Here is a 26,232-nt window from a genome sequence, read left to right as displayed (position 1 = left end):
TCCTATGCAAGCTGGAAAGAAAAAAATCTATACTGGAATTTGCTCACCTTTTCCTGAGGAAAAAGAAATTTCAAAGCATTTACCTAGAGCAGGGGGGCAGGGAGTGCTCATCCAACCCCATTTATTCCTGTGAGGGCAGGATGACTGCTCCCGTCTTATGGATTGGAAAATGGAGGCACAGGCTCTGAGTGATGTATCCAAGGTCGCCCAGCAAGCTGTAGCCCCCATGGGCTCGCCCTGTGCCTCAGAAGGTATATATGTCTATCCCACCCTGAGAGTCATTGTGGAGAAGCTAGGTCCAGACAGCCAAAGTGGGGCAGCTACAGGATGGTAATTCCGTTGCAAAAGCAAAAAACAAAACCCGGCTGGGCGCAGTGGCTCACGCCTGTAATCCCAGCACTTTGGGAGGCCAAGGCAGGTGGATCACAAGGTCAGGAGTTTGAGACCAGCCTGGCCAACATGGTGAAACCCCGTCTCTACTAAAAATACAAAAATTAGCTGGGCATGGTGGTGGGCACCTGTAATTCCAGCTACTTGGGAGGCTGAGGCAGGAGAATAGCTTGAACCTGGGAGGCAGAGGCTGCAGTGAGCCGTGATTGTGCCACTGCACTCCAGCCTAGGTGGCACAGCAAGACACTATCTAAAAAAAACCCTAACCAACCAAACAAAACCCTGGCCATAGTGCATTACCAAGGCAAATACCAAGAATGGCTTTTAAATTACCCACTAGTTTGCATTTTCCAGGTGGCTGATCCCTCCCGGGGCATGAAACATACAGCTTTTGATTGGACAGACTTTTCCCAGTTAGAGCCCTCTAAGGAAGAAAATGGGGGGAGAGCCGGGCGCGGTGGCTCAGGCCTGTAATCCCACCACTTTGGGAGGCCGAGGCAGTTGGATCACCTGAAGTCAGGAGTTCAAGACCAGGCTGGCCAACATGGCGAACCCCCCACCTCAACCAAAAATACCAAAGTTAGCTGAGAGTGGTAGTGCATGCCTGTAGTACCAGCTACTCAGGAGGCTGAGGCAGGAGAATCACTTGAACCTGGGAGGCAGAGGTTGCAGTGAGCTGAGATTGTGCCACTGCACTCCAGCCTGGGCAACAGACAGAGAGTCCGTCTGAAAAAAAAAAAACAAAAATGGAAGGAAGGAAGGAAGGAAGGAGGGAGGGAGGGAGGGAGGGAGGGAGGGAGGGAGGGAAGGAAGGAAGGAAGGAAGGAAGGAAGGAAGGAAGGAAGGAAGGAAGGAAGGAAGGAAGGAAAGAAAGAAAATGGCGGAAGGAAGGATCTATGTGGGGGAATCTAGGAGCTGACCTCTCTTGAGGTCAAGTGGGACATTCCCCCGCCGCGGGCCTGGGACCAGCAGCCTCGAGGTCCTCTGGGTAGGAGGGAGCAGTGCGCCCTCTGCCGTCCGTTCCCAGGCTGCTGAGACTTCGTGTCTAACTGCGGCCTCTCTGGCTCTCATTCCAGCTGTGTTGTCCTCTTCATTCCCTCAGCAGCGCCATCTCGAGGCCCAGATAATCCTTGTCACCTCTCGGAGCCTCAGTTTCTACCCTTTTCAAATAGGACTTCCCATACTTTGCCAGTTTCTTCCTAACTTTTTCTCATGATGACGCACAGCACTCTCACAGAAAAGAACAGTCGGTCAGGCGCGGTGGCTCACACCTGTACTCCCGGCACTTTGGGAGGCCAGGGCAGGCGGATCACTGGAGGTCAGGGGTTCGAGACTAGCCTGGGCAACCTGGTGAAACCCCATCTCTACTAAAAATACAAAAAAAAATTAGCCGGGCACGGTGGCGTGCACCCGTAATCCTAGCTACTCGGGAGGCTGAGGCAGGAGAATCGCTTGAACCCAGGAGGCGGAGGTTGCACTGAGCCGAGATCGCGCCACTGCACTGCAGCCTGGGTGACAGAGCGAGACTCCATCTCAAAAAAAAAAAAAAAAAAAGAAAAGAAAAAGAAAAGAAAAGAACACAATCTTTAAGAGTCCAGGGAAAAAGATCGTCACAGAGAGAAGAGCTGTGTAAATACCACCCGGGTCAGGAGATGGGAGCGAGGGAGCCCCCGCCACCTCAGTCCCCCACGCGCTTCCCACCACCATTGCTTCCCCCTTCTCCCGAAGGCACTCTCTCTGACTTCTGACTGCAAGGGGCAGTTTCGCGCTGGTGCAGACGCCGGCTCTTGTGTGGCTTCTTTCACTCTGCACCGTTGATGAGAGTCACATCCGTGCTCCTAGTAGCCTTGGCTCCTCCTCTCCTTTTCTGTCATTGCATAATATTCTGTCGGATGAAGATAGCAGTTTCTTTACCCTTTTCCTACCGATGGGCATTTGGATTCTTTGCAATTTGGGGCCCTTACCCTGCTTGATTTTAGATTTCAAATATTTTCGTGCGGAAGGAGATAGGCTGAATGTCTCCACTTACTCAGTGGATGAAAGCCCCGAGGTGGGAGAGGCGGAGTGGCTCTGAGCTGCCTGTGGTCTGAAGCTGGAGTTAGTGCCTGGTGTTGGCCTCAGACTCAGGTCTGACCACACACCTACACACCTGCTGCTCCTTTTTTTTTTTTTTTTTTTTTTTTGATTTGGCTCAAGAAGGAACAGAACCTCACACACCATGTATCAATGCCTGGAGCTCATCCTCTTCTTTTTTTTTATTTTTAATTTTTTAGAAGTGGGGCCTTGCCCAGGGCGGATGGATCGTGAGGGCAGGAGTTCGAGGCCAGTCTGGCCAACATAGTGAAACCCTGTCTCTACTAAAAATACAAAAAATTAGCCAGGTGTGGTGGTGTGCACCTATAATCCCAGCTACTCAGGAGGCTGAGGCAGGAGAATTGTGTGAACCCGGGAGGCAGAGGTTGCAGTGAGCTGCGATTGCGCCATTGCGCTCCAACCTGGGTGACAGTGCAAGACTCTGTCTCAAAAAAAAAAAAAAAAAAAAAAAATGGGGTCTTGCTATGTTGTCCAGGCAGGGATGCAGTGGTGCAATCTTGGCTCACTGCAACTACAACCTTCCGGGCTCAAGCAGTTCTTCCTCCCTCAGCCTCCCGAGTAGCTGGGACTGCAGGCATGTGCCACCATACCCGGCTAATCTCTACATTTTTGGTAGAAACAGGGTCTTGCTATGTTACTCAGGCTGGTCTTGAACTGAGCTCAAGCAGTTCTCCCACCTCAGCCTCCCAAAGGGCTGGGATTACAAGCGCGAGCCTCTGCACCCAGCCTCGTCCTCCTCTTTCCACTTCATTCTCCTGGGTATCTTGTCCTTGTTGCTGCAACTGAGCCGAGATCCTCCAAGACGTGGTCTGCCCCCGTCTCCCACCGGGTGCCTCCCACTTCCTGCAACACACTGGCATCTCCTGTACTCTCCCTGCTCAGCACCCTCACACATGCTGTTCCTGCTCCCTGGAAGGCCATTCCACTGTCCCGTTCACCTAGTTAGTGCCAGCGCCTGGGACTGTGGGAGGCAGTTGAGGTTTGATCGCAACCCGGCCACTTACCAGCCAAGGGGCTTCAGGTACGTTATTGAACTTGTCTGGGCCTCAGTTTTGTCGTCAGTGAAATGAGGATAGTGACAGTCCCTCTGTCATAGAGTTGCTGAGAAATCGGACGCGTCTCATTCTTCGCACAAGCACATACCGAGGGCTAACATGTGCCAGGCTCTTCCAGGCACTGGCGGGTGGGACGGCAGGTGCAGGACGATTCAGCAGAGGGCCTGGGATGGGGTCGGCTGTGGGCAGTGCTGGCAGCTTTCATAGTGAGGCCATTATCACGGTTGTGTCGTCCTTCATGAGCTAGACAAACATCTCAACCTCAGGTGCCTTCTGTGTGCCCCGAATCTGGTCATACCCCACTGATCCCCGGTGCCTCTCCAATTTTTTGTTTTCGTTTTTTTGAGACAGAGTTTCGCTCTTGTCACCTAGGCTGGAGTGCAGTGACACTATCTCGGCTCACTGCAACCTCCGCCTCCCGGGTTCAAGCAATTCTCCTGCCGCGGCCTCCTGAGTAGCTGGGATTACAGGTGCCCGCCACCACCCCTGGCTAATTTTTTGTATTTTTAGTAGAGACAGAGTTTCATCATGTTGGCCAGGCTGGTCTTGAACTCCTGACCTCAGGTGATCCACCCACCACAGCCTCCCAAAGTGCTGGGATTACAGGTGTGAGCCACCGTGCCAGCCCCCAATTTGTTGATGTCATTGTGTTTGTCCATCTCCATTTTTGCTGGCCCCAGCATACCACAAACTGTAGGTGCCCACAATGCAACTGTTAAAGTTAAATTGACAAATGCATAGAATTGCTTGGCGTCGGCCAGGCGCGGTGGCTCAAGCCTGCAATCCCAGCACTTTGGGAGGCTGAGACGGGCGGATCACGAGGTCAGGAGATCGAGACCATCCAGGCTAACATGGTGAAACCCCGTCTCAACTAAAAAAATACAAAAAACTAGCCGGGCGAGGTGGCAGGCACCTGTAGTCCCAGCTAATCGGGAGGCTGAGGCAGGAGAATGGCGTGAACCCGGGAGGCGGAGCTTGTAGTGAGCTGAGATCCAGCCACTGCACTCCAGCCCGGGCGACAGAGCGAGACTCCATCTCAAAAAAAAAAAAAAAAAAAAAGAATTGCTTGGCGTCCTGCAAAGCCACATGGCCCCGAGCCTCGGGACAGGCCAGAGACGGGCTGGGTGGGAGTATCAGTCCCACATCTCTGTCGAGCAGCCTGAGAGGCCCTGAGAGGCACAAGACCCACGTTCTCCCCTCCGTGAATGACGCTAAGGCCTTGAGTTACCTCTCTGAGCCTGTCTTCTCGTCTAGAAAATAGACCAATTATTTCTACAGCTCAGCAAGGGTGGGCGGGAGAATGTCAGCAGGGCCCCCAGCGCTGATCCAAGCCCTTTACAAGGTCAGCGAATTTCAGCCTCATGACAGCCCCCTGAGTAGGTCCTATTCTTCTCATGTTACAAAGGGGGAAACTGAGGTGTAGGAGAGTAAGACACTTGCACACGGTCCTGGTCTCATGATTAGTAACGGAGCTGGGACTCAGCCCAGGCAGGCTGGCTGCAGAACTTGGTTTTTTCAATGCGATTCCTAACGCTTCCTAATTCGTAGCTATCCCTGGCATTGCGCCCTGGCGACTCAGTTTCAGAACTGCCACTGAGTCCCAGTCTGCATCCCTACAGCCCAGCCCGGCTCTGGCCTTGTCCTTGCTCATCCAGAAGCCCCAGCTTCTTCCTAGCCTCCCAGCCGTAGCCTGTACCTGCATACCTCCGCCAGCACACCCAGCCAGAGTCGCCACGCCATCTCCTCCTAGGGGACACTTTTCTGCGAGCCACCCTGTCCCCTTCTCAGATCAGGATGAGTATGCCTGGCGCTGCTGGAGCTACACCAAGCTCAGGGGCACCCTCTACTGGGCACCAAAAGCCAGCCCAGCCCCTTCCTTCCCACTCTTCCAGAAACTTACCCTGCCTTTAAATAGTCACAGACACAGATGTGCTTGCCTTGTTCCAGGCGCTCTTCCCCATGGCTTACAGATATCGAGACAGTTTAATCCTCACAAGGACACCATGGTCTCGTCACCACCCTGAGGTGAGCCCAGGAACTGAGCTGAGACCTATGCATCCTTCTCCCTGCTGGGCTGTTCCTCCTGTGTCTGAACAGCCCTGGCTAATCCATCTGCAGTATTCAGTGCAGCCCTGATTCATTTATTGAGCACCTAGTGTGTGCCAGACACCACTCGAGGCCCAGAGAGCAGGACATACAGAGACCCCTGCCCTCTCGACACCGCGTGCAGAAAGAGGTGGTTCAGAAAGTGAGCAAGTCTCATCCGGGCGCCGGGGCTCACGCCTGTAATCCCAACACTTTGGGAGGCCGAGGGCACTGTGGCTCACGCCTGTAATCCCAGCACTTTGGGAGGCTGAGGGCACCGTGGCTCATGCCTGTAATCCCAGCACTTTGGGAGGCCGAGGTGGGCGGATCACGAGGTCAGGAGATTGAGACCAGCCTGACCAACGTAGTGAAACCCCATCTGTACTAAAAATACAAAAATTAGCCAGGCGTGGTGGCGTGTTACTGTAATCCCAGATACTTGGAAGGATGAGGCAGGAGAATCGCTTGAACCCGGGAGGCGGAGGTTGCAGTGAGCTGAGATTGTGCCACTGCACTCCAGCCTGGGCAACAAAGCAAGACTCCATCTCAAAAAAAAAAAAGGAAGGTGAACAAGTCCAGTAGCAGTGTGCACGAGCTGGCGGGGGGTTGCTGAGCTGAGCATAGGGCAGGAAAGGCCGGGAGTGAGGGGAGGCCAGGGAAGTCTGCCCAGGAAGCGGTGTAGGACCGTGGCCTGTGCCTCAGCTTAACCCCACTCTCCCACCCCGCCCGCAGGTGCCTTAGGCAAAGTCCTGCTGCCTTGCTTGGCCTTGCACATGCCTCTGATACAGATCTCATCCCCTTGTTGTTTACACCCAGGTTCAGATGCCTGTCTGGGCTGCTGGTGGTGGGGAGGGGTGGTGGAGGGGTAGCCATCCAGCCAGACTTTCCACCCAGGCCAGGGCCTGGTCCCAGAAAGGCTCAGGAGGCCGCTCCCAGGAGGATGAATGGGAGGAGGGAGACACGGACGTCTAGGCCTGAGCTGGGTCAGTGTGAGAATCAGGGGCCCACAACGGCCCCTGCAGTGCTGCCAGTCATGGCAGTCAGGGAAGTCCCTGTTGGAGAGGAAGGCACAAGTCCCTTGTCTCAGGGACAAGGAAGAAATATGAGAAGTCATCATAAAGACAGTTGATGTGACAAATAACAGTTTTTAAAATCTGAATGTAAAAAAATTAACACACATACACACACAAACAACAGTAAACTTGCTAAACTTTTGTGCTTGACTCATTATATTCAAAACATAAAAACAGGCCAGGTGCAGTGGCTCACATCTGTAATCTCAGCACTTTAGGAGGCAGAGGCAGGCAGATCACCTGAGGTCAGGAGTTGGAGACCAGCCTGGCCAACTTGGTGAAACCTAGTCTCTACTAAAATACAAAAATTAGCCTGGTGTGGTGGTTTGCACCTGTAATCCCAGCTACTCAGGAGGCTGAGGTGGGAGAATCACTCAAACCCAGGAGGCAGAGGCTGCAGTGAGCTGAGATCACGCCACTGCACTCTAGCCTGAGCAATAGAACAAGATCCTGTCTTAAAAATAAATAAATAAATAAATAAATAAATAGGCCGGGCGTGGTGGGTCACACCTGTAATCCCAGCCCTTAGGGAGGCCGAGGCAGACAGTTCATGAGGTCAGGAGATTGAGACCATCCTGGCTAACACAGTGAAACCCCGTCTCTACTAAAAATACAAACAATCAGCCGGGCGTGGTGGCGGGCACCTGTAATCCCAGCTACTCGGGAGGCTGAGGCAGGAGAATCACTTGAACCCGGGAGGCGGAGGTCGCAGTGAGCTGAGATTGCTGCACTCCAGCCTGGTGACACAGCAAGACTCCATTTCAAATAAATAAATAAATAAATAAATAAATAAATAAATATAAATACATACAATTTATAATGTTAAGATGAACAGTTCACTTAATTGTTTTCTTACCACAGTTACATTTTTAATAAGGAATTTCTTGACAATTTATTTTCTTAAAAACCCCAACAGATCTCGGCGGGATTTTTGTCAGCTGTAGTAATATTTACCTACCACAACCAAAGTGGAAAGTCCCCTATGCAGGCCAAGTTGCAGGATAAAAGGAAAGTCTCCATTGGGGTTAGGACGCAGTCAGTGACGGGGGCCACGTCCCTTTGCTGGATTCACATCCGCGTTATTGAGATCTGGCCCAGAGCCCAGCGTAGGTGGAGGTGGGCTCACCAGATGGAGGCTGAAGAGCCAGAGAACTTGGAAGTGTGGGCAGCTACGTGGCTGTCAGAGGTGGCCCCAGGCCTGGGTCCTCTACTGTATGACAAAATGTCAACATTCTTCGTCAGGCCAAAGATATTAGGGTGAGGGGCAGGGGGATTTACTTGCTTCAAGAACCAATCCCCACCTTGCCCATCCTGCTCTGTGTCAGGGGCCATGAGGGGGATGACTCTCACAGCTTCAGAGGTGATCTGGTCTAGGGTGTTTTAAATCAGGCCTTGGAGGGGCCCCAGGCCTGCCTTCCCCGGCAACCAGGGCAGCCTCCGCTATCTGTGTACACCTTTGCTGGTTAAATGATTGTTTGCATAATTGTTTCGTTTGGTGTCTCTCTTCTTCTCTGAGGCCGGGATCTAGGAAGACAGGGCTTTGTCTGTCTTGTCCACAGCCGGATCCCCCAGAGCCCAGTATGACACTTGACACATAGCAGCTCTCAAAAAATACCTGTCCAATGAGCAAAACAATACATGGTAATGTAAGAATGAACGGGCCCCACAGCTCAAACAGCATTGTGAAGCCCACAGACAGCCCAGCTGTTTCAGTTTAGGGTGGGTAGGTGGGGTGCAGACTGAGGAGACGTTGAGTCTTGGTTCTGCAACTCTGGAGCCTGTGAGACTGGGGACAAGTGACTTCACTTCTCTGAGCCTTCATTTGCTCAGCTATGAACCATCAGATATGAAGGGAGCAGGAGTATGTGCTTGATAACCCCCATGTGACAGAATTTCCACAAAGATTGAATGAGATCATACCTCAGGGCATTTAGCACAGCTCTGGCAACAATCGGCACTTAACAGATTATGATTCCCCCCCACCCCCTGCTTTTACCTTACTGGGAAGCTGACCAGGATACCTCTTTGTTTTAGAGTCAGAGATGAGATCAGCTTTGTATTACTTGGGAGGAGAAGAGAAGAATTAACTAGTCTTTGGTCTTTGTATTACTTGGGAGGAGAAGAGAAGAATTAACTAGTCTTTGGTCTTTGTATTACTTGGGAGGAGAAGAGAAGAATTAACTAGTCTTTGGTCTTTGTATTACTTGGGAGGAGAAGAGAAGAATTAACTAGTCTTTGGTCTTTGTATTACTTGGGAGGAGAAGAGAAGAATTAACTAGTCTTTGGTCTTTGTATTACTTGGGAGGAGAAGAGAAGAATTAACTAGTCTTTGGTCTTTGTATTACTTGGGAGGAGAAGAGAAGAATTAACTAGTCTTTGGTCTTTGTATTACTTGGGAGGAGAAGAGAAGAATTAACTAGTCTTTGGTCTTTGTATTACTTGGGAGGAGAAGAGAAGAATTAACTAGTCTTTGGTCTTTGTATTACTTGGGAGGAGAAGAGAAGAATTAACTAGTCTTTGGTCTTTGTATTACTTGGGAGGAGAAGAGAAGAATTAACTGGCTTTGGTCTTTAGGTATGCATGTTAAATTTTATGGGTAACCACTAAATAAAGAGGAAATATATCAATTCTGAAACAGCAGAGAGAAGAAATGGAATCAGAAGACGTTCAACCAGTACAAAGAAGACAGGAAAGGGGAAAGAATAGGCTACAAAATTCAGGACAATTAAAAAGCCCAAAATAACGTCATAGGAAGAATTCCAAATATATTAGTAATTATAGTAAATGTAAACGAGCTAAACTTCCAGTTAAAAAACAGAGATTTCAAATTGACTTAAAATCGAAAGACACGGCCGGGCGCGGTGGCTCAAGCCTGTAATCCCAGCACTTTGGGAGGCCGAGACGGGCGGATCACGAGGTCAGGAGATCGAGACCATCCTGGCTAACACGGTGAAACCCCGTCTCTACTAAAAATACAAAAAAAAAACTAGCCGGGCGAGGTGGCGGGCGCCTGTAGTCCCAGCTACTCGGGAGGCTGAGGCAGGAGAATGGCGGGAACCCGGGAGGCGGAGCTTGCAGTGAGCTGAGATCCGGCCACTGCACTCCAGCCCGGGCTACAGAGCAAGACTCCGTCTCAAAAAAAAAAAAAAAAAAAAAATCGAAAGCTACACCTAAAACATGAGGACAGAAATCATGAAAGTAAAAATGATGACAAACACAAGAAAGGTAATGTAGCTTTAATGATCTCAGACATGTGCACAGGAAGGTAAAAAGCAGCATAGGGGCCTGGCGCGGTGGCTCACGCCTGTAATCCCAGCACTTTGGGAGGCCGAGGCGGGCAGACCACAAGGTCAGGAGATTGAGACCATCCTGGCTAATGCAGTGAAACCCCGTCTCTACTAAAAATACAAAAAATTAGCCAGGCGTGGTGGCGGGCCCCTGTAGTCCCAGCTACTCAGGAGGCTGAGGCAGGAGAATGGCGGGAACCCGGGAGGCGGAGCTTGCAGTGAGCCGAGATTGCGCCACTGCACTCCAGCCTGGGCGACAGAGTGAGACTCTATCTCCAAAAAAAAAAAAAAAAGAAAAGAAAAGAAAAGAAAAAAAGACCAAAAAAAAAACAAAACAAAAAAACAGAAATAGGTTGGAACTAGAACACCAATGCTTTTCAGTTCCCAAGTTCTGTCATATTGATGTCAACATGATTTTGACATGTTGGCATTATCACCCAGGCCAAAAAGCATGAGGGAAACAGGGACCAGCACAACCAGGGTGTTCCCCAGTAAAAGCCTTGGACACTCTAGTCTGTTTACTCAGCAGACCTTGGCCAAAGTCTGTCATGAACGTGGCCTTGCATAGCGTGCTGGGAATGCAGAGATCGTCCCAACACAATCTCTGCTCATACCGACTCATAGCCTAGACAAGGAGACAGATGTGCGAAACCGAACTATAGTCACTGCAATAGGGATCGAATAAGAGTGTGTGTGTGTGACTGATGAGGGACCAGGGGTCAAAAAGGGCTTTTCCAAGGAAGGCAATTAGAATTTTCCAGAGAACAAGGAGGAGGACAGTGTAGAAAAGAGGCAGAGCCTGTGCAAATGCAGACGCTGGACAGATTGTGGCAAGCAGAGGGAACCCCATGCATCTCTCTCATTTCTCTTCTCCCTACTATGGCTAGAGTCAAGGAGAGGGCAGCAGGGCAGGTTCTGAAGGGCCTCTGACACTTTGCCGAGGGTGATAGCCGTGGGAGGGCTGGGAACAGGGATGTGGCAAGGTCTGGACTGTATTTCCGGTCATTCTGACAGCCAGTGTAGAGGAAAGATGCTGAGGGAGAAACCGGAAGCCCAGAGACAGGACCAGTGTTTTTTCTTTTTTTTTTTTTTTTTTAATTTTTGAGACAGAGTCTCACTCTATCACCCAGGCTGGAGTGCAGTGGTGCAATTTCAGCTCACTGCAACCTCCGCCTCCCGGGTTCAAGTGATTCTCCTGCCTCAACCTCCCCAGTAGCTGGGACTACAGGAGCGTGCCACCACGCCAGGGTAAATTTTGGTGGGTTTTGTTGTTGTTATTGTTGTTGTTGTTGTTGTTGTTGTTGTTGTTTTAGTAGAGACGAGATTTCACCGTGTTGGCCAGGCTGGTCTCGAACTCCTAAGCTCAAGCAATCCTCCCGCCTTGGCCTCCCAAAGTACTGGGATTACAGGCATGAGCCACTGCGCCCGGCCAGGACCAGTGTTAATGATCATTATCAGCTGAATTAACAATGAAAAAATATAGATTATTGCATGCTCGCCATGCCCCACACATTCACTGTCTCATCCCAAGCACTCACTGTCTTGCCCAAACATCACAATAACCCCATGGTACCTGTGAGAAAAGTGGGCTCAGAGAGGTTAGGACACTTACCTGAGGCCACACAGCTGGTCAGCAGCAAAGCCAGGATTCAAACCCAGCCTCGACCATCCCCCACAAGGCTGCTCAGCAGGCATTCTGCAGAGAAGAGGAGAGAGAATAGACTGGAATTCTGTTCAAAATAAAGAGACTCCTATTTAAAGCAGCCCTATGCCACATGTTTCAACAAAACCAGGCTTCCCTTTGCAGCAACACCCCCATCCCACTTAGTTCTCAACTGCATTACTAAAGTGATTGGCAGGGGGACCCCACCCCCTCCCTTTGGGAGTGTCCCTTCATCTCCCTTCACACCTCCTTCCCTCTGCAGCAGGGTCACCGCGTACTGAGCTCCGAGCAGCCTCAGGCTGTCTGCCTGTGGCCACGCTGTTGTCACGATCCTCTGTCCAGAGGCACCAAGGAGACTTGGAAAACACACGGTGGGCTGGAGCCCCAGGTGCACACTCCCCAGGGCCGGCAACCCTGCTGAGTCACTTGACTTCACCGAGCCTGGGTCTCCTGTCTCTGAAATGGCATGTGATGCTCACCTCCAGAGCTGCCGGGGGAGTCAGCAGGAGCCTGGGGTGCGGCAGAGGCTCCGGGAGCTGCAGGCAGGAGGCGGGCGTGGAGGGGGCTGAGGCTCAGGGCTCAAACCCTGGCTATGCCACTTCCTGGTCGTGTGGCCTTGCTGAGCCATCTTCCTTCTCTGAAAATTGAGCCTAGGCTGGGCACGGTGGCTCACGCCTGTAATCCCAGCACTTTGAGAGGCCAAGGCGGGCGGATCACCTGAGGTCGGGAGTTCGAGACCAGCCTGACCAACATAGAGAGACCCCCACCTCCGTCTCTACTAAAAATACAAAAAAGTAGCCGTGCGTGGTGGCACATGCCTGTAATCCCAGCTACTGGGGAGGCTGAGGCAGGAGAATCGCTTGAACCCAGGAGGCGGAGGTTGCGGTGAGCCAAGATGGCGCCACTGCACTCCAGCCTGGGTGACAAGAGCGAAACTCCGTCTCAAAAAAAAAGAGGAGCCTAACAACACGTGCCCTGCGGAGAATCATCACCTGTGCCCAGCGCACGCCTCCAGGTGCCAAGCCCTGAGCTGAATGAGTCTCACCTCAGGCCTTCAGAGCAGCTCTGCAAGGCTGACGTTGTGATGTCCTTTCACAGACAACAGCCCCTCTCCACCTCTGCACCTGCAGGCTGCTTTATCTCCATTCAATCAATAAGCAATGGGGGAATGAATGGAGACCTTTTGGCTGGGTTCAAGAGGGTGAGCAGGAGCTTTCCAGGTGGATGAAAGGGAAGGGCATCCTGAGCAGAGGGAACAGCATGTGCAAAGGTGGAGTGCCCAGCGAGAGGGTCCAGGAACTTATCCTGGCTAACTCGTATCCGAGTGAGGGCTGCGAATGAGGGGCCATGCAGAGGGGAGCGGGGAGAAAAGCAGATGCCAGGCAGGGCTTCCAATGCAGGCTGAACTTCCCGAGGGCACTGGGGAGCCCTGGAGGCGTCTAGAGGAGGGCAGAGGCAGGGTCAGCTCTGGCATAGCAGGACCCGAGATGGACTAGAGGGAAGAGACTGAAGGCCAGGCAGGAGACTGGGGCAAAGGTCCAGGGAGAGAGGATGAGGCGGGAGCTGGGCTGTGGGGATGGAGAAGAAATGGGGGAAGCTCGCTGCAAGGCATTAAAAGGCATGAAGCCACCTGGCCCTGCTGGCCGACCCATGGGCGAGGCTGCAGCCCCACTTCGGACAGGGAAGGTGAGCTGGGGGGGCCCCACTGAGAAAAAGGACCCTGAAAGGAGGGAGGGCAGGGTGGGGCACAGAGGGTTTGCTGGGAACAAAGGGGGCCCCAGGTCATCTCAGTGTAACCCAGCAAGGGGGAAAGTTCCAGGGGGCTCTTGACAGCACATGGACCAGCAATACCTTTGTTCTTTCTGTATTTATTATTATTATTATTATCAATATCAAGACAAGTCTCTGTCACCCAGGCTGGAGTGCGGTGGCACAATCTCAGCTCACTGCAACCTCCTCCTCCCAAGTTCAAGCATTCTGCCTTAGGCTCCCGAATAGCTGGGATTACAGGCATTCATCGCCATGCCTAGCTAATTTTTGTGTTTTTAGTAGAGACAGGGTTTCACCCCGTTGGCCAGGCTGGTCTTGAACTCCTGACTTCAAATGATCTGCCCACCTCAGCCTCCCAAAGTGCTGGGATTGCAGGCATGAGCCACCGCGCCTGGCCTCTTGGTCCAGGCTTTCTTTTAAAGTCCACCTCATTCTCTGCCTAGCAATCAGTGATGACCCGGACCTCCTCCTCCTGTTATGATTATTGATGTTATCATTATTAATAGAAATAGCAACAGAGCACCTGCTTCGTCAATCACCAGCATTTCCCAGGGAGGTGCTAAGTGGCGTTTGGTGAGAAGGGTCCCATGTGTATTATGTTTGGGAACCCAGAGTTGAGCAAAGCAAAGCCGCTGTCTCCCTCTGGCTTCACAGAGCTTCAGCACGCCAGGTGCACCGGAGTCTTGGGGAAGCTCCCAATGCATTGATATGTTTTTTGGCTATTGGTGTTTAGTGTCCCAGGGAATGAGCTCTGAGAACCGGCTCTGAGAAGCTCCAGGTTGGGTTATTCTCCAGATGTTCTCTCCGAGGAAGAATGGCAAGCTCTGGGGACCCCCGGCAGAGGGGGGAGTTTTAGAGCTCCAGCCCAGTCAGGCCAGAGACATTCTCAAGCCCCTGCTTCTCCTGCCCTGGACAGGAGATGCCCACACCCCCCAGCCTCATGCACAGGCACAGTCGCATCTCTGGCTGGGTGCAGAGACCCCAGGCCGGCTTGGGACCCAACTGACCCTCAGGACCCGTGCCTGCAGAGGCATCCTGTTGTAGTCCGCCACTCTCCTACCCCACAAGGCCTGCCCGAGCCCATCCTCAGGCTTCGTCCTGCAGGCTGACCCCCACCAGCTCCCTGCAAACACATTCACACCCTCTTGCCTGTGAAATAGCATTCACGGAGGTCTCATTCCGTTCTGAAAGCTAGCCATGTTCACTCTGGGAAGTTAGACAAAGCAGAGGCCTATTAAGAAAAAAGTCGGCCGGGCACGGTGGCTCACGCCCATAATCGCAGCACCTATACATAGGTATAGCCGTGGGCCAGTACTCTAGAGAGCCATTCAAATCATGTCTGTGAAGCACTTTTCATGATGTAAGAAAATACAATGAGGCCGGGCGCGGTGGCTCACGCCTGTAATCTCAGTACTTTGGGAGGCCGAGGCAGGCAGATCACAAGGTCAGGAGATCGAGACCATCCTGGCTAACACGGTGAAACCCCGTCTTTACTAAAAATACAAAAAACTAGCCGGGAGTGGTGGCGGGCGCCTGTAGTCCCAGCTACTGGGGAGGCTGAGGCAGGAGAATGGCGTGAACCCGGGAGGCAGAGCTTGCAGTGAGCCGAGATCGTGCCACTGCACTCCAGCCTGGGTGACAGAGCGAGGCTCCGTCTCAAAAAAAAAAAAATACAAAAATTAGCCAGGCATGGTGGTGTACGCCTGTAATCCCAGCTACTCAGGAGGCTAAGGCAGGAGAATTGCATGAACCCAGGAGGCAGAGGTTGTAGTGAGCCAAGATCGCACCACTGCACTCCATCCTGGGCAACAGAGTGAGACTCTATCTCAAAAAAAAAAAAAAAAAAGAAAAGAAAAGTAAAAGATGATGAAAAAATATATCCCTGCATAATATGCATAGAAAAAATTGGAAGGATGTGCCAAATGATTAACATAAATTAACTCTGGGTAGATGTATTTTGGCCAATTTTTATTTTCTTCTCATACCTTTTTCCTAAATGAGTATATATTACTTTAAAAAACTTTTTTTTATTTTAGAGACACAGTTTCACCTTATTGCCCAAGCTAGTCTGGAACTCCTAACCTCAAGTAATCTGCCTGCCTCGGCCTCCCAAAGTGCTGGGATTACAGGCGTGAGCCACTGTGCCCAGCCTTCGTCTATCCCTTTCACTCTGAGGCTGTGGAGTCCTTCACTGGGCAAGACGCCGTGTGGTTGGGACCCAGTCCCTGCCCTCCCTGGAGGCCTCTGGACTCTGGGCTCCAGGGAACCCAGCCCTGGGGATCCCTGACCAGACTGGGGTGGGTAGACGGGATCAGGACATCCTCCCGTGTTAGTGACCCTGGAACTAGGTGTTGAAGGACCGATGGGGGTAGGTATCCAGGAAAAAAGCAGGAAAGGTGTTCCTGGCAGAGGGAAACGCAGGTGCAAAGCCCGGAAGCAGGAGTGTGTCTGCTGGGCTCAGGGACTTGCCAGAACAGGAGGTGGGGAAAACAAGTAGGGGAGGAAGGAGAAGGTGGTGCCAGGCGGATGAGCTGCTCCAGGGCAGAGACTGTGTCTCATGGGCTCTCACTGTCATTGTCGCCTTGGTGGGCAGCACAGCGCGGCACGGAGAGTCTTGTGCTGGGACTGACGGGCAGTCCTGGGAGGATTGTGAAGGGCCCAGGGGAGGGACAGGAGATCTGTGGGACCTCTTTTTGTTTTTGAGACCGAGTTTCGCTCTTGTTGCCCAGGCTGGAGTGCAATGGCGTGATCTTAGCTCACCACAACCTCCGCCTCCTGGGTTCAAACGATTCTCCTGCCTTAGCCTCCCTAGTAGCTGGGATTACAGACCCGCGCCCTGCCTAAACAGACCTTTCTAGGGCCTGGAGAGAGAGGGGGAGGGCTGAGGTGCAGCCGGGCCCGTGGGCGTGGAGAGGAGGGAGACTGGAACAGGGAGTCAGAGGACAGGGGGCCAGGATGGGGGCGACCCTGATTTTCTTCGGGAAAGGATGCAGTAAGACAGTTCTTGCCGGGCAGGGTGGCTCACGCCTGTAATCCCAGCACTTTGGGAGGCCGAGTTGGGCAGATCACCTGAGGTCAGGAGTTCAAGACCAACCTGGCCAACATGGTAAAACCCCGTCTCTACTAAAAAAAAAAAAAAAAAATACAAAAATCAGCCAGGCGTGGTGGTGCATGCCTGTAATCCTAGCTACTGGGGCGGCTGAGGCAGGAGAATCACTTGAATCCAGGAGGTGGAGGTTGCAGTGAGCTGAGATCACGCCATTGCACTCCAGCCTGGGCAACAAGAGCGAAACTCGGTCTGAAAAAAAAAAAAAAGAGGACGGTTCTTGACCCCAAGAGAGCCTTTCAGGGCAGTGCTTGGGGCTTTGGGTTGGACAGCTCAGGGCTGTAATCCCAAGGGCATGGCACAAGTTTCTCAACGCCAACGATAACAGTAACAATGAGAACAATGATGTGCTGAGCATCCCTGAACACTGAGACCTCATCTCCTCTCCCTCACCCTCCAAAGTGCTTTTCATCATCCTCCTCGTGGTAAGAGTAGGCCTGGAGGTACAGAGAGCTCAAGTGACAGGCCCTACAACCAGGACGGGGGAGGGGGATTTGAACAGGGCACTGCTCTCCATGGCACATCTGCGACCTCTGTTTCCGTGTCTGTCCGTGGGGAACGGCGATGGGTGGGTGCCAGGTGGCCGAGGGAGACTGGGAGAGGCGCAGGCTGCGGCCAGCCCTGCCCAGCTCTGCCATGGAGCAAGCCACTTCTTCAGGCTCCTGTTTCCTCCGTTTTCTAAAACGGGGCCATCACAGTCCTTGTTCATAGGGCTGCTTGATGGACAAAAGGCAACTGCGTCCACAGAGCATCCCTGAGTGCGGAGTAAACCTGCAGTGTCTCACAGAGCAGCCGCCAGCATCGGGGCTGCTGGCTGGGCCCGGGGACTGCGTGCATTGCTGCTGAGAGGCGCCCTGGACGCCCTGGGTGTAAAACACATGTCGGGTTTCCTTGCATTTCGAAGCTTCACCATAAAAAGTGTAAAATGGCTCAGTCACAAGTTTTCATCTTGATGACAGGTTCGAATGATAGTATTTTGGACATGTTGCGCTAAATAAATACATTCGTAAAGTTGATTTCACCTATTTGGGGTTTTTTTGTTTGTTTTTGTTTTTAATGTGGCTTCTAGGAAATTTAAAATTACACATGTGGGCTGGGTGTGGTGGCTCATGCCTGTAATCCCAGCACTTTGGGAGGCTGAGACGGTAGGATCGCTTGAGGCCAGGAGTTTGAGACCAGCCTAGGCAACATAAGGAGACCCCGTCGCTACAAAAAATTTAAATAAAAGTTTAGCCAGGTGTGCTGGCACGTGCCTGTAGTCCCAGCTACTCAGGAGGCTGAGGCGGGTGGATCACTTGAGCCCAGAAGGTCAAGGCTGCAGTGAGCTGAGATTGCGCCACTGCACTCCAGCCTGGGCAACACAGCGAGACTCTGTCTTAAAACAAACAAACAAACATTTCACATGTGGTTCACTTTCTATTTCTTTCTTTCTTTTTTTTTTTTTGAGACGGGAGTCTCGCTCTGTCGCCCAGGCTGGAGTGCAGTGGCCGCATCTTGGCTCACTGCAAGCTCCGCCTCCCGGGTTTAGGCCATTCTCCTGCCTCAACCTCCTGAGTAGCTGGGACTACAGGCGCCCGCCACCTCGCCCGGCTAGTTTTTTTTTTTGTATTTTTTAGTAGAGACGTGGTTTCACTGTGTTAACCGGGATGGTCTCGATTTCCTGACCACGTGATCTGCCCATCTCGGCCTCCCAAAGTGCTGGGATTATTACAGGCTTGAGCCACCGCACCCAGCCTCACATTCTGTTTCTATTGGACAGCACCAACATAAATTATTATTATTTTATGACTGTACCTATGCTACCAATATTACCATTTTTTCTGCCTCTCAGGTATATCTGGGTTTGTTTTTGTTTTTGTTTTTGTTTTTTTCCTGAGATGGAGTCTGGCTCTGTCGCCCAGGCTGGAGTGCAGTGGCCGAATCTCAGTTCACTGCAAGCTCCGCCTCCCGGGTTTATGCCATTCTCCTGCCTCAGCCTCCTGAGTAGCTGGGACTACAGGCGCCCGCCACCTCGCCTGGCTAGTTTTTTTGTATTTTTTAGTGGAGGCGGGGTTTCACCATGTTAGCCAGGATGGTCTCGATCTCTTGACCTCGTGATCCGCCTGTCTCGGCCTCCCAAAGTGCTGGGATTACAGGCTTGAGCCACCGCGCCCGGCCCTGGGTTTGGTTTTGTTTTTATCCCTGCTTACTATAAAAGTAATTTTTGTTCATTGAAGAAAAAAAATCACAAAAGAATAAAAATTGTCCATAATTCCCAACAGATAGAGTTCACTGCTAAGAAAACTTGGAGTATGTCCTATGTCCTTCTAGTTTTTTTTTTTTTTTTTTTTTTTAGACAGAGTCTTACTCTGTCACCCAGGCTGAAATGCAATTGGGGGATCTTGGCTCACTGCAACCTCCACCTCCCGAGTTCAAGCAATTCTTCTGCCTCAGCCTCCCAAGTAGCTGGGATTACAGGCGTGAGCCACCATGCCCAGCCTCTTTTTTCTTTTTAAGATGGAGTCTTGCTCTGTCGCCCAGGCCAGAGTACAGTGGCGCCATCTCAGCCCATTGCAACCTCCACCTCCCTCTTGCCTCGGTCTCCCGAGTAACTGGGATTACAGGCGCCCACCACTACCCCCGGCTAATTTTTGTATTTTTAGTAGAGACGGAGTTTTATCATGTTGGCCAGGCTGGTCTCGAACTCCCAACCTCAACTGCTCTGCCCGCCTCGGCCTCCCAAAGTGCTGGGATTACAAGTGTGAGCCACTGCGCCTGGCTTCTTTTTCTCCTTTTTCTTTTGGTGCATATACTCTGATACCTAATTCTTCAGCTTCTTTGTGATGACACAGGATGCATCTGAGGTTCTGTTTCCTCTGTTAATACCGTAACACTGCATTCCCCCAGTGCCTGTCCCCTTCTCCCTCGTACACATCACTATCTGGGCTTTGCAAATATGATCCGATGGCTGTGTGGCCTTCTGGGCCTCAGTGCACGCGGCGTGGTGATCAGTAGTGAGGACCCTATGAGATCCTGTCTCCCGTGCTCTAACCCAGCACTGCCTCTCCTGTGGACCCCAGTCCCAGCCCTGAAAGGCGGCAGCCAGGGTCAGAGGTCAAGAGCCAGGACTCTGGAACCAGAGGGCCTGGATCCAATCCCAACTCTGCTGTCAACTTCTGTGTGACCCTGGGCAAGTCACTGCACCTCCCTGGGCCTAATTCATCATCCTTCGTGTGAAACCCTTGAGGTCTGATGCGTTTTGGCATTCTGATATTAGAAACATAATAATAGTTACCATAGGTTTTATAACATCTTAGTGATCTTGAAACATGGGAATTTCTAGAATGAAATGTTTGGATAGTCACGAGTGGGATCAATAAAAGCTTTGGTTTCATGTGACCGTGCGCGGTAGCTCACACCGGTAATCCCAGCACTTTGGAAGGCCAAGCTGGGTGGATCATCTGAGGCCAGGAGTTCGAGACCAGCCTGGCCAACATGGCGAAACCCCATCCTTACTAAAAAGACAAAAAAATTAGCCGGGCGTGGTGGCGGGCACCTGTAGTCCCAGCTACTCGGGAGGCTGAGGCAGGAGAATGGCGTGAACCCGGGAGGTGGAGCTTGCAGTGAGCCGAGATTGTGCCACTGCACTCCAGCCTGGGCAACAGAGCCAGACTCCGTCTCAAAAAAAAAAAAAAAAAAAGTTATTACCCACAAAGCATTTAGAGCAGTGTCTGGCATCAAAGACTTGTTCAATGTGTCTTAGTTGCTGGTATTAGTATTTTTATTTTTTATTATTTATTTATTTATTTATTTTTGGGACGGCGTCTCCCTCTGTCACGCAGGCTGGAGTGCAGTGGCATGATCACAGTTCGCTGCAGCCTTGACCTCCTGGGCTCAAGCGATCCTCCCATCTTAGCCTTCTGAGTAGCTGGGACCACAGGTGCGCACCACCACACAGGGCTAATTTTTGTATTTATTTGTAGAGACAGGGTCTTGCTTTGTTGACCAGGATTGTCTTCAACTCCTGGGCTCAAGTGATCCTCCCACCTCAGCCTCCCAAAGTGCTGGGATTACTGATGTGAACCACCATGCCCAGCCTTATGTTTTTCATTTTTAAAACTAATGTGTAGTGGCCAAGCAAGGTGGTTCATGCCTGTAATATCCCAGCACTTTGGGAGGCCAAGGCAGGCAGATCACTTGAGATCGGGAGTTCAAGACCAGCCTGGCCAACATGGTGAAACCCCGTCTCTACTAAAAATACAAAATTGGCCGGGCACGGTAGCTCACGCCTGTAATCCCAGCACTTTGGCAGGCCGAGGCAGGTGGATCACGAGGTCAGGAGATCGAGACTAGCCTGGCCGACATGGTGAAACCCCGTCTCTACTAAAAATACAAAAATTAGCCAGGCGTGGTGGCACACGCCTGTAATCCCAGCTACTCGGGAGACTGAGGCAGGATAATCGCTAGAACCCGGCAGGCGGAGATGGCAGTGAGCCGAGATTGTGCGACTGCACTCCAGCCTGGGTGACAGAGCAAGACTCTGTCTCAAAAATAAAATAAAATAATGTATCACTGGCATGGAATAAAATACCCTCATTTTAAGTGTAGTTTGGGGAGTCTTAACAGTCGCCTTCCGTCATGTAACCACCATGCCAATGTGGCACGTGTCAGTCACCCCACAAAGCTCTCTCACACTCTTCCCTGTCTGCCCCAGACACCTCACCCACCCACACACGCAGAGACGCCCACTTAGAACACCCAGAGCACAGTGTGGACGGATCCACCACGCCAGCGCCTTTGGGTTCGGCTTCTTTTGCTCAGCCTCACCCCAGAGACATTCTTCCAGGGGTTCACAGTAGCCAGGTCCCTTTTGTGGCTGAGCCGCAGCATCCTCCACATGGCCACACCTCCCAGTGTTTGTCCATTCACCTGCTGATTGTCATTTGGGCCGTCTCCAGCTTAGGCAGTCCAGAGAAAAAAAATGCTGTGAACACCCACGTAGAAGCCGTTGCGTGGACATCTGCCTTCATTTCTCTTGAGGAAATACCCAGGAATGGAACAGCCAGGTTGGATGGCCACTCCAGTTTTAACTTTTTTTTCAAAAGTTTTTTCCTCCTCAATCCCAAAATTCTTGTTTTTACATTTCTTTTTAAATTCTTTTTTGTAGAGACAAGGTCTCCCAATGTTGCCCAGACTGGCCTCAAGTTTCTGGGCTCAGGTGATCCTCTCACCTTGGCCTCCCAGAGTGCTGGGATTATAGACATGAGCCACTGTGCCTGGCCCCCAAAATTCTTTTTTTTTTTTTTTTTTGAGATGGAGTCTCGCTCTGTCACCCAGACTGGAGTGAGGTGACATGATCTCAGCTCACAGCAACCTCTGCCTCCCAGGTTCAAACAAGTCTCCTGCCTCAGCCTCCCAAGTAGCTGGGATTACAGGCATGCACCACCACGCCCAGCTAATTTTTGTATTTTTAGTAGAGACGGGGTTTCACCATGTTGGCCAGGCTGGTCTTGAACTCCTGACCTCAGGTAATCTACCCACTGCAGCCTCCCAAAGTGCTGGCATACAGGTGTGAGCACCACACCTGGTCATCCCCAAAATTCTTGAATCCAGTTTTAACTTTGTAAGTAACTATCTTTTTTCATTTTCTTGTTTGTTCGTTTTTCATTCTTTCTTTCTTTTTTTTTTTTTTTTTTTTTTTTTGACAGGGTTTTACTTCATTGCCCAGGCTAGAGTGCAGTAGTGTGATCAGAGCTCACTGCAGACTTCCCTTTCCAGGCTCACGCAATCCTCCCACCTCAGCCTCCCTAGTAGCAGGGACAACAGGCACATGCCACCACGCCTGGCTAATTTGTTTATTTTATTTTATTTTATTTTATTTTTACTTTTGTAGAGATGGGGTTTATGTGCTGTTGCCCAGTCTGATCTTGATCTCCTGGGCTCAAGTGATCTGCCCACCTCAGCCTCCCAAAGTGCTGGGATTATAGGCATGAGCCACCCCGTGCCTAGTCCCCCAAAATTCTTGAATCCAGTTTTTTTTTGTTTATTTCTACACGGAGTCTTGCTCTGTTGCCCAGGCAGGAGTGCAGTGGCACTATCTTGGCTCACTGCAAACTTTGCCTCCTGGGTTCAAGTGATTCTCATGCCTCAGTCTCCCAAGTAGCTGGGATTACAGGCACACGCCACCACACTTGGCTAATTTTTGTATTTTTAGTAGAGACAGGGTTTTACTCGAACTCCTGACTTCAAGTGATCCATCTGCCTCAGCCTCCCAAAGTGCTGCGATTACAGGCGTGAGCCACCGCACCCAGCCTTGACCCCAGTTTTAACTTCATAAGAAACTCATCAAACCATGTTGCAATGTGGTCGTACCGTCACAGCACAGCACAGGAGATCCAGCCACCCGACCCCGCCTGCTCCCAGGACCTTGGTGATCCCCCCACGGCCCTTGTCAGTATCTCCATGACTGATCCGTGTCTCCCTCTCCCCAGGTGATCCGGACGGACACGTTCAAGCACTTGCGGCACCTGGAGATTCTGCAGCTGAGCAAGAACCTGGTTCGCAAGATCGAGGTGGGTGCCTTCAACGGGCTGCCCAGCCTCAACACGCTGGAGCTTTTTGACAACCGGCTGACCACGGTGCCCACGCAGGCCTTCGAGTACCTGTCCAAGCTGCGGGAGCTCTGGCTGCGCAACAACCCCATCGAGAGCATCCCCTCGTACGCCTTCAACCGCGTGCCCTCGCTGCGGCGCCTGGACCTGGGCGAGCTCAAGCGGCTGGAGTACATCTCGGAGGCGGCCTTCGAGGGGCTGGTCAACCTGCGCTACCTCAACCTGGGCATGTGCAACCTCAAGGACATCCCCAACCTGACGGCCCTGGTGCGCCTGGAGGAGCTGGAGCTGTCAGGTAACCGGCTGGATCTGATCCGCCCGGGCTCCTTCCAGGGTCTCACCAGTCTGCGCAAGCTGTGGCTCATGCACGCCCAGGTAGCCACCATCGAGCGCAACGCCTTCGACGACCTCAAGTCGCTGGAGGAGCTCAACCTGTCCCACAACAACCTGATGTCGCTGCCCCACGACCTCTTCACGCCCCTGCACCGCCTCGAGCGCGTGCACCTCAACCACAACCCCTGGCATTGCAACTGCGACGTGCTCTGGCTGAGCTGGTGGCTCAAAGAGACGGTGCCCAGCAACACGACGTGCTGCGCCCGCTGTCATGCGCCCGCCGGCCTCAAGGGGCGCTACATTGGGGAGCTGGACCAGTCGCATTTCACCTGCTACGCGCCCGTCATCGTGGAGCCGCCCACTGACCTCAACGTCACCGAGGGCATGGCTGCCGAGCTCAAATGCCGCACGGGCACCTCCATGACCTCCGTCAACTGGCTGACGCCCAACGGCACCCTCATGACCCACGGCTCCTACCGCGTGCGCATCTCCGTCCTGCATGACGGCACGCTCAACTTCACCAACGTCACCGTGCAGGACACGGGCCAGTACACGTGCATGGTGACGAACTCGGCCGGCAACACCACCGCCTCGGCCACGCTCAACGTCTCGGCCGTGGACCCCGTGGCGGCCGGGGGCACCGGCGGCGGCGGGGGCGGCCCTGGGGGCGGTGGTGGTGTTGGAGGGGGCAGTGGCGGCTACACCTACTTCACCACGGTGACCGTGGAGACCCTGGAGACGCAGCCCGGAGAGGAGGCCCTGCAGCCGCGGGGGACGGAGAAGGAACCGCCGGGGCCCACGACGGACGGTGTCTGGGGCGGGGGCCGGCCCGGGGACGCGGCCGGTCCTGCCTCGTCGTCTACCACGGCACCCGCCCCGCGCTCCTCGCGGCCCACGGAGAAGGCGTTCACGGTGCCCATCACGGATGTGACGGAGAACGCCCTCAAGGACCTGGACGACGTCATGAAGACCACCAAGATCATCATTGGCTGCTTCGTGGCCATCACGTTCATGGCCGCGGTGATGCTCGTGGCCTTCTACAAGCTGCGCAAGCAGCACCAGCTCCACAAGCACCACGGGCCCACGCGCACCGTGGAGATCATCAACGTGGAGGACGAGCTGCCCGCCGCCTCGGCTGTGTCCGTGGCCGCCGCGGCCGCCGCGGCCGGTGGGGGTGGCGTGGGCGGGGACAGCCACCTGGCCCTGCCCGCTCTGGAGCGAGACCACCTCAACCACCACCACTACGTGGCTGCCGCCTTCAAGGCGCACTACAGCAGCAACCCCAGCGGCGGGGGCTGCGGGGGCAAAGGCCCGCCCGGCCTCAACTCCATCCACGAACCTCTGCTCTTCAAGAGCGGCTCCAAGGAGAACGTGCAAGAGACGCAGATCTGAGGCGGTGGGGCCTGGCGGGCAAGGGGCATGGAGCCCCCCACCCCGGTCCCAGCCCGGGCACAGCCTGACCGGGACCCCTCCCTCCCACAGCCCAGCCCACCTTCTGGGACCATGCAGGGAATTGGGGAGAGGTGGCTTCCAGCCCCATCTGGGGCTCGGACCCCCAGTGAGGACAGGGTGGGGCTCCAGGAACGGAGTCTCTGGGGTCCTTGCCTCACCCCCGCCAATCCTCGGTGACGGGAGGGGACGTGGGACCCAGGAGAAGTGGCGTTTCCTCCTCGCGCTCCGCGTTTCCTCCTCGCTCTCCCGACCAAGCGTTCCCGGCCCGCCGCCTTCCAGGGGACACAGGAGCTTTTTCCAGGGGTGTCCTTTCCCCTCGGCCCCAGACACCCTCCTTTTACGGTTCAGTTTTTGCAGTTTGACGCCCGTCCCTCCCTCCCACTCCTCCGCCCTCAAAACTGAAGAGATGGACACGTCGCCAGAGCTCCCGGCCGGCGGTCCCTGTCGTCGGCAGAGGGTGGCAGCCTCCACCCGCCCCAGCCCCACCTGCCCCACAGACACTTTTGATACTGAAGGGAGGTTTGCGTCAACGACTACCTGCTCTGTAATTACTTTAAAAAAAAAACATGGAAAAAGTAAAAAATTATTTTTTTCGGTCATGAAAGCACGGAGGAGAGAAAACAAAGTGAATGTGGGTGGGGGCGGAAGGAGAGGCTGGAGAGCCAGCCTCGCAGCCCCGTCGGGAGGGTGGGCCCCGCGCACCTCCGGGTGGTCTTAGGCCCTTCAGCCTTCACGCTGGAGACCCCAGAGAAGGTCTGATTCCCTCTCCTCCTAAACTCCTCCCCTAGCACCGCCACGCCACACCCAAACCCGGGTGGGAACTTAGAACAAAGGAAATCTATAGTCCCACAGTCCCGGAGGCTGGATGTGATCAAAGTGCCAGGAGGACCACGCTCTCTCTGAAACCTGGGGGTACCTCCGGGGGCTTCCTGCCTCGCCAGCTTCTGGTGGCCCCAGGCTGTCCTGGCTGGTGGCTGTATTATATCACCCCAGTCTTCCAGCGCCTGCCCCCGTAGCCTCTCATCTCGTCCCTCTGTGTGTGGCTGTGTCCAACTCCCCCGCCTTTTTTTTTTTTTTTTAAATTGAGATGGAGTTTCATTCTTGTCGCCCAGGCTGGAGTGCAGTGGCACAATCTTGGCTCACTGCAACCTCTGCTTCTCAGCTTCAAGCGATTCTCCTGCCTCAGCCTCCCAAGTAGCTGGCATTACAGGCATGCGCCACCACACCTGGCTAAATTTTGTATTTTTAGTAGAGACGGGTTTCACCACATTGACCAGGCTGCTTTCAAACTCCTAACCTCAGGTGATCCACTCGCCTCGGCCTCTCAAAGTGCT

General features: G+C 53.0%; 2 protein-coding genes and 1 long non-coding RNA gene across 4 annotated transcripts in view; 1 reads left to right on the top strand and 2 right to left on the bottom strand.

Annotated features, from left to right (window-relative positions):
• The window catches only part of LRRC4B (leucine rich repeat containing 4B), a 54,698-nt gene extending 29,372 nt beyond the window's left edge, over nucleotides 1-25,326 (top strand). Inside the window, 1 exon segment of one of the 2 annotated variants that reach the window (NM_001266779.1) lies at nucleotides 22,994-25,326. In NM_001266779.1, coding sequence (NP_001253708.1) covers nucleotides 22,994-24,838 — 1,845 coding nt within the window. In that variant the 3' untranslated portion in view covers nucleotides 24,839-25,326. 2 annotated transcript variants of the gene reach the window in all.
• Nucleotides 4,936-13,773, bottom strand: LOC144337249 (uncharacterized). Its single transcript, XR_013410102.1, has 3 exons — nucleotides 13,595-13,773; nucleotides 5,903-6,088; nucleotides 4,936-5,855 (listed from the first exon to the last, which is right to left on the bottom strand). It is a non-coding gene; the product is annotated as an uncharacterized LOC144337249 (long non-coding RNA).
• Nucleotides 25,327-25,745: 419 nt separating the features above from the next.
• Nucleotides 25,746-26,232, bottom strand: part of MYBPC2 (myosin binding protein C2) — an 83,636-nt gene continuing 83,149 nt past the window's right edge. The window contains exon 28 of the mRNA XM_077980822.1: nucleotides 25,746-25,804. The gene's annotated coding sequence lies outside the window, so the exon portion shown is untranslated. The remainder of the gene's footprint in view (nucleotides 25,805-26,232) is intronic.

The sequence above is a fragment of the Macaca mulatta genome, chromosome 19 (genome assembly GCF_049350105.2).
Source record: "Macaca mulatta isolate MMU2019108-1 chromosome 19, T2T-MMU8v2.0, whole genome shotgun sequence".
NCBI lineage: Eukaryota > Metazoa > Chordata > Mammalia > Primates > Cercopithecidae > Macaca > Macaca mulatta.
Note: the sequence above shows the minus strand (reverse complement) of the source record. Positions and strands in the feature narration are given on the sequence as shown.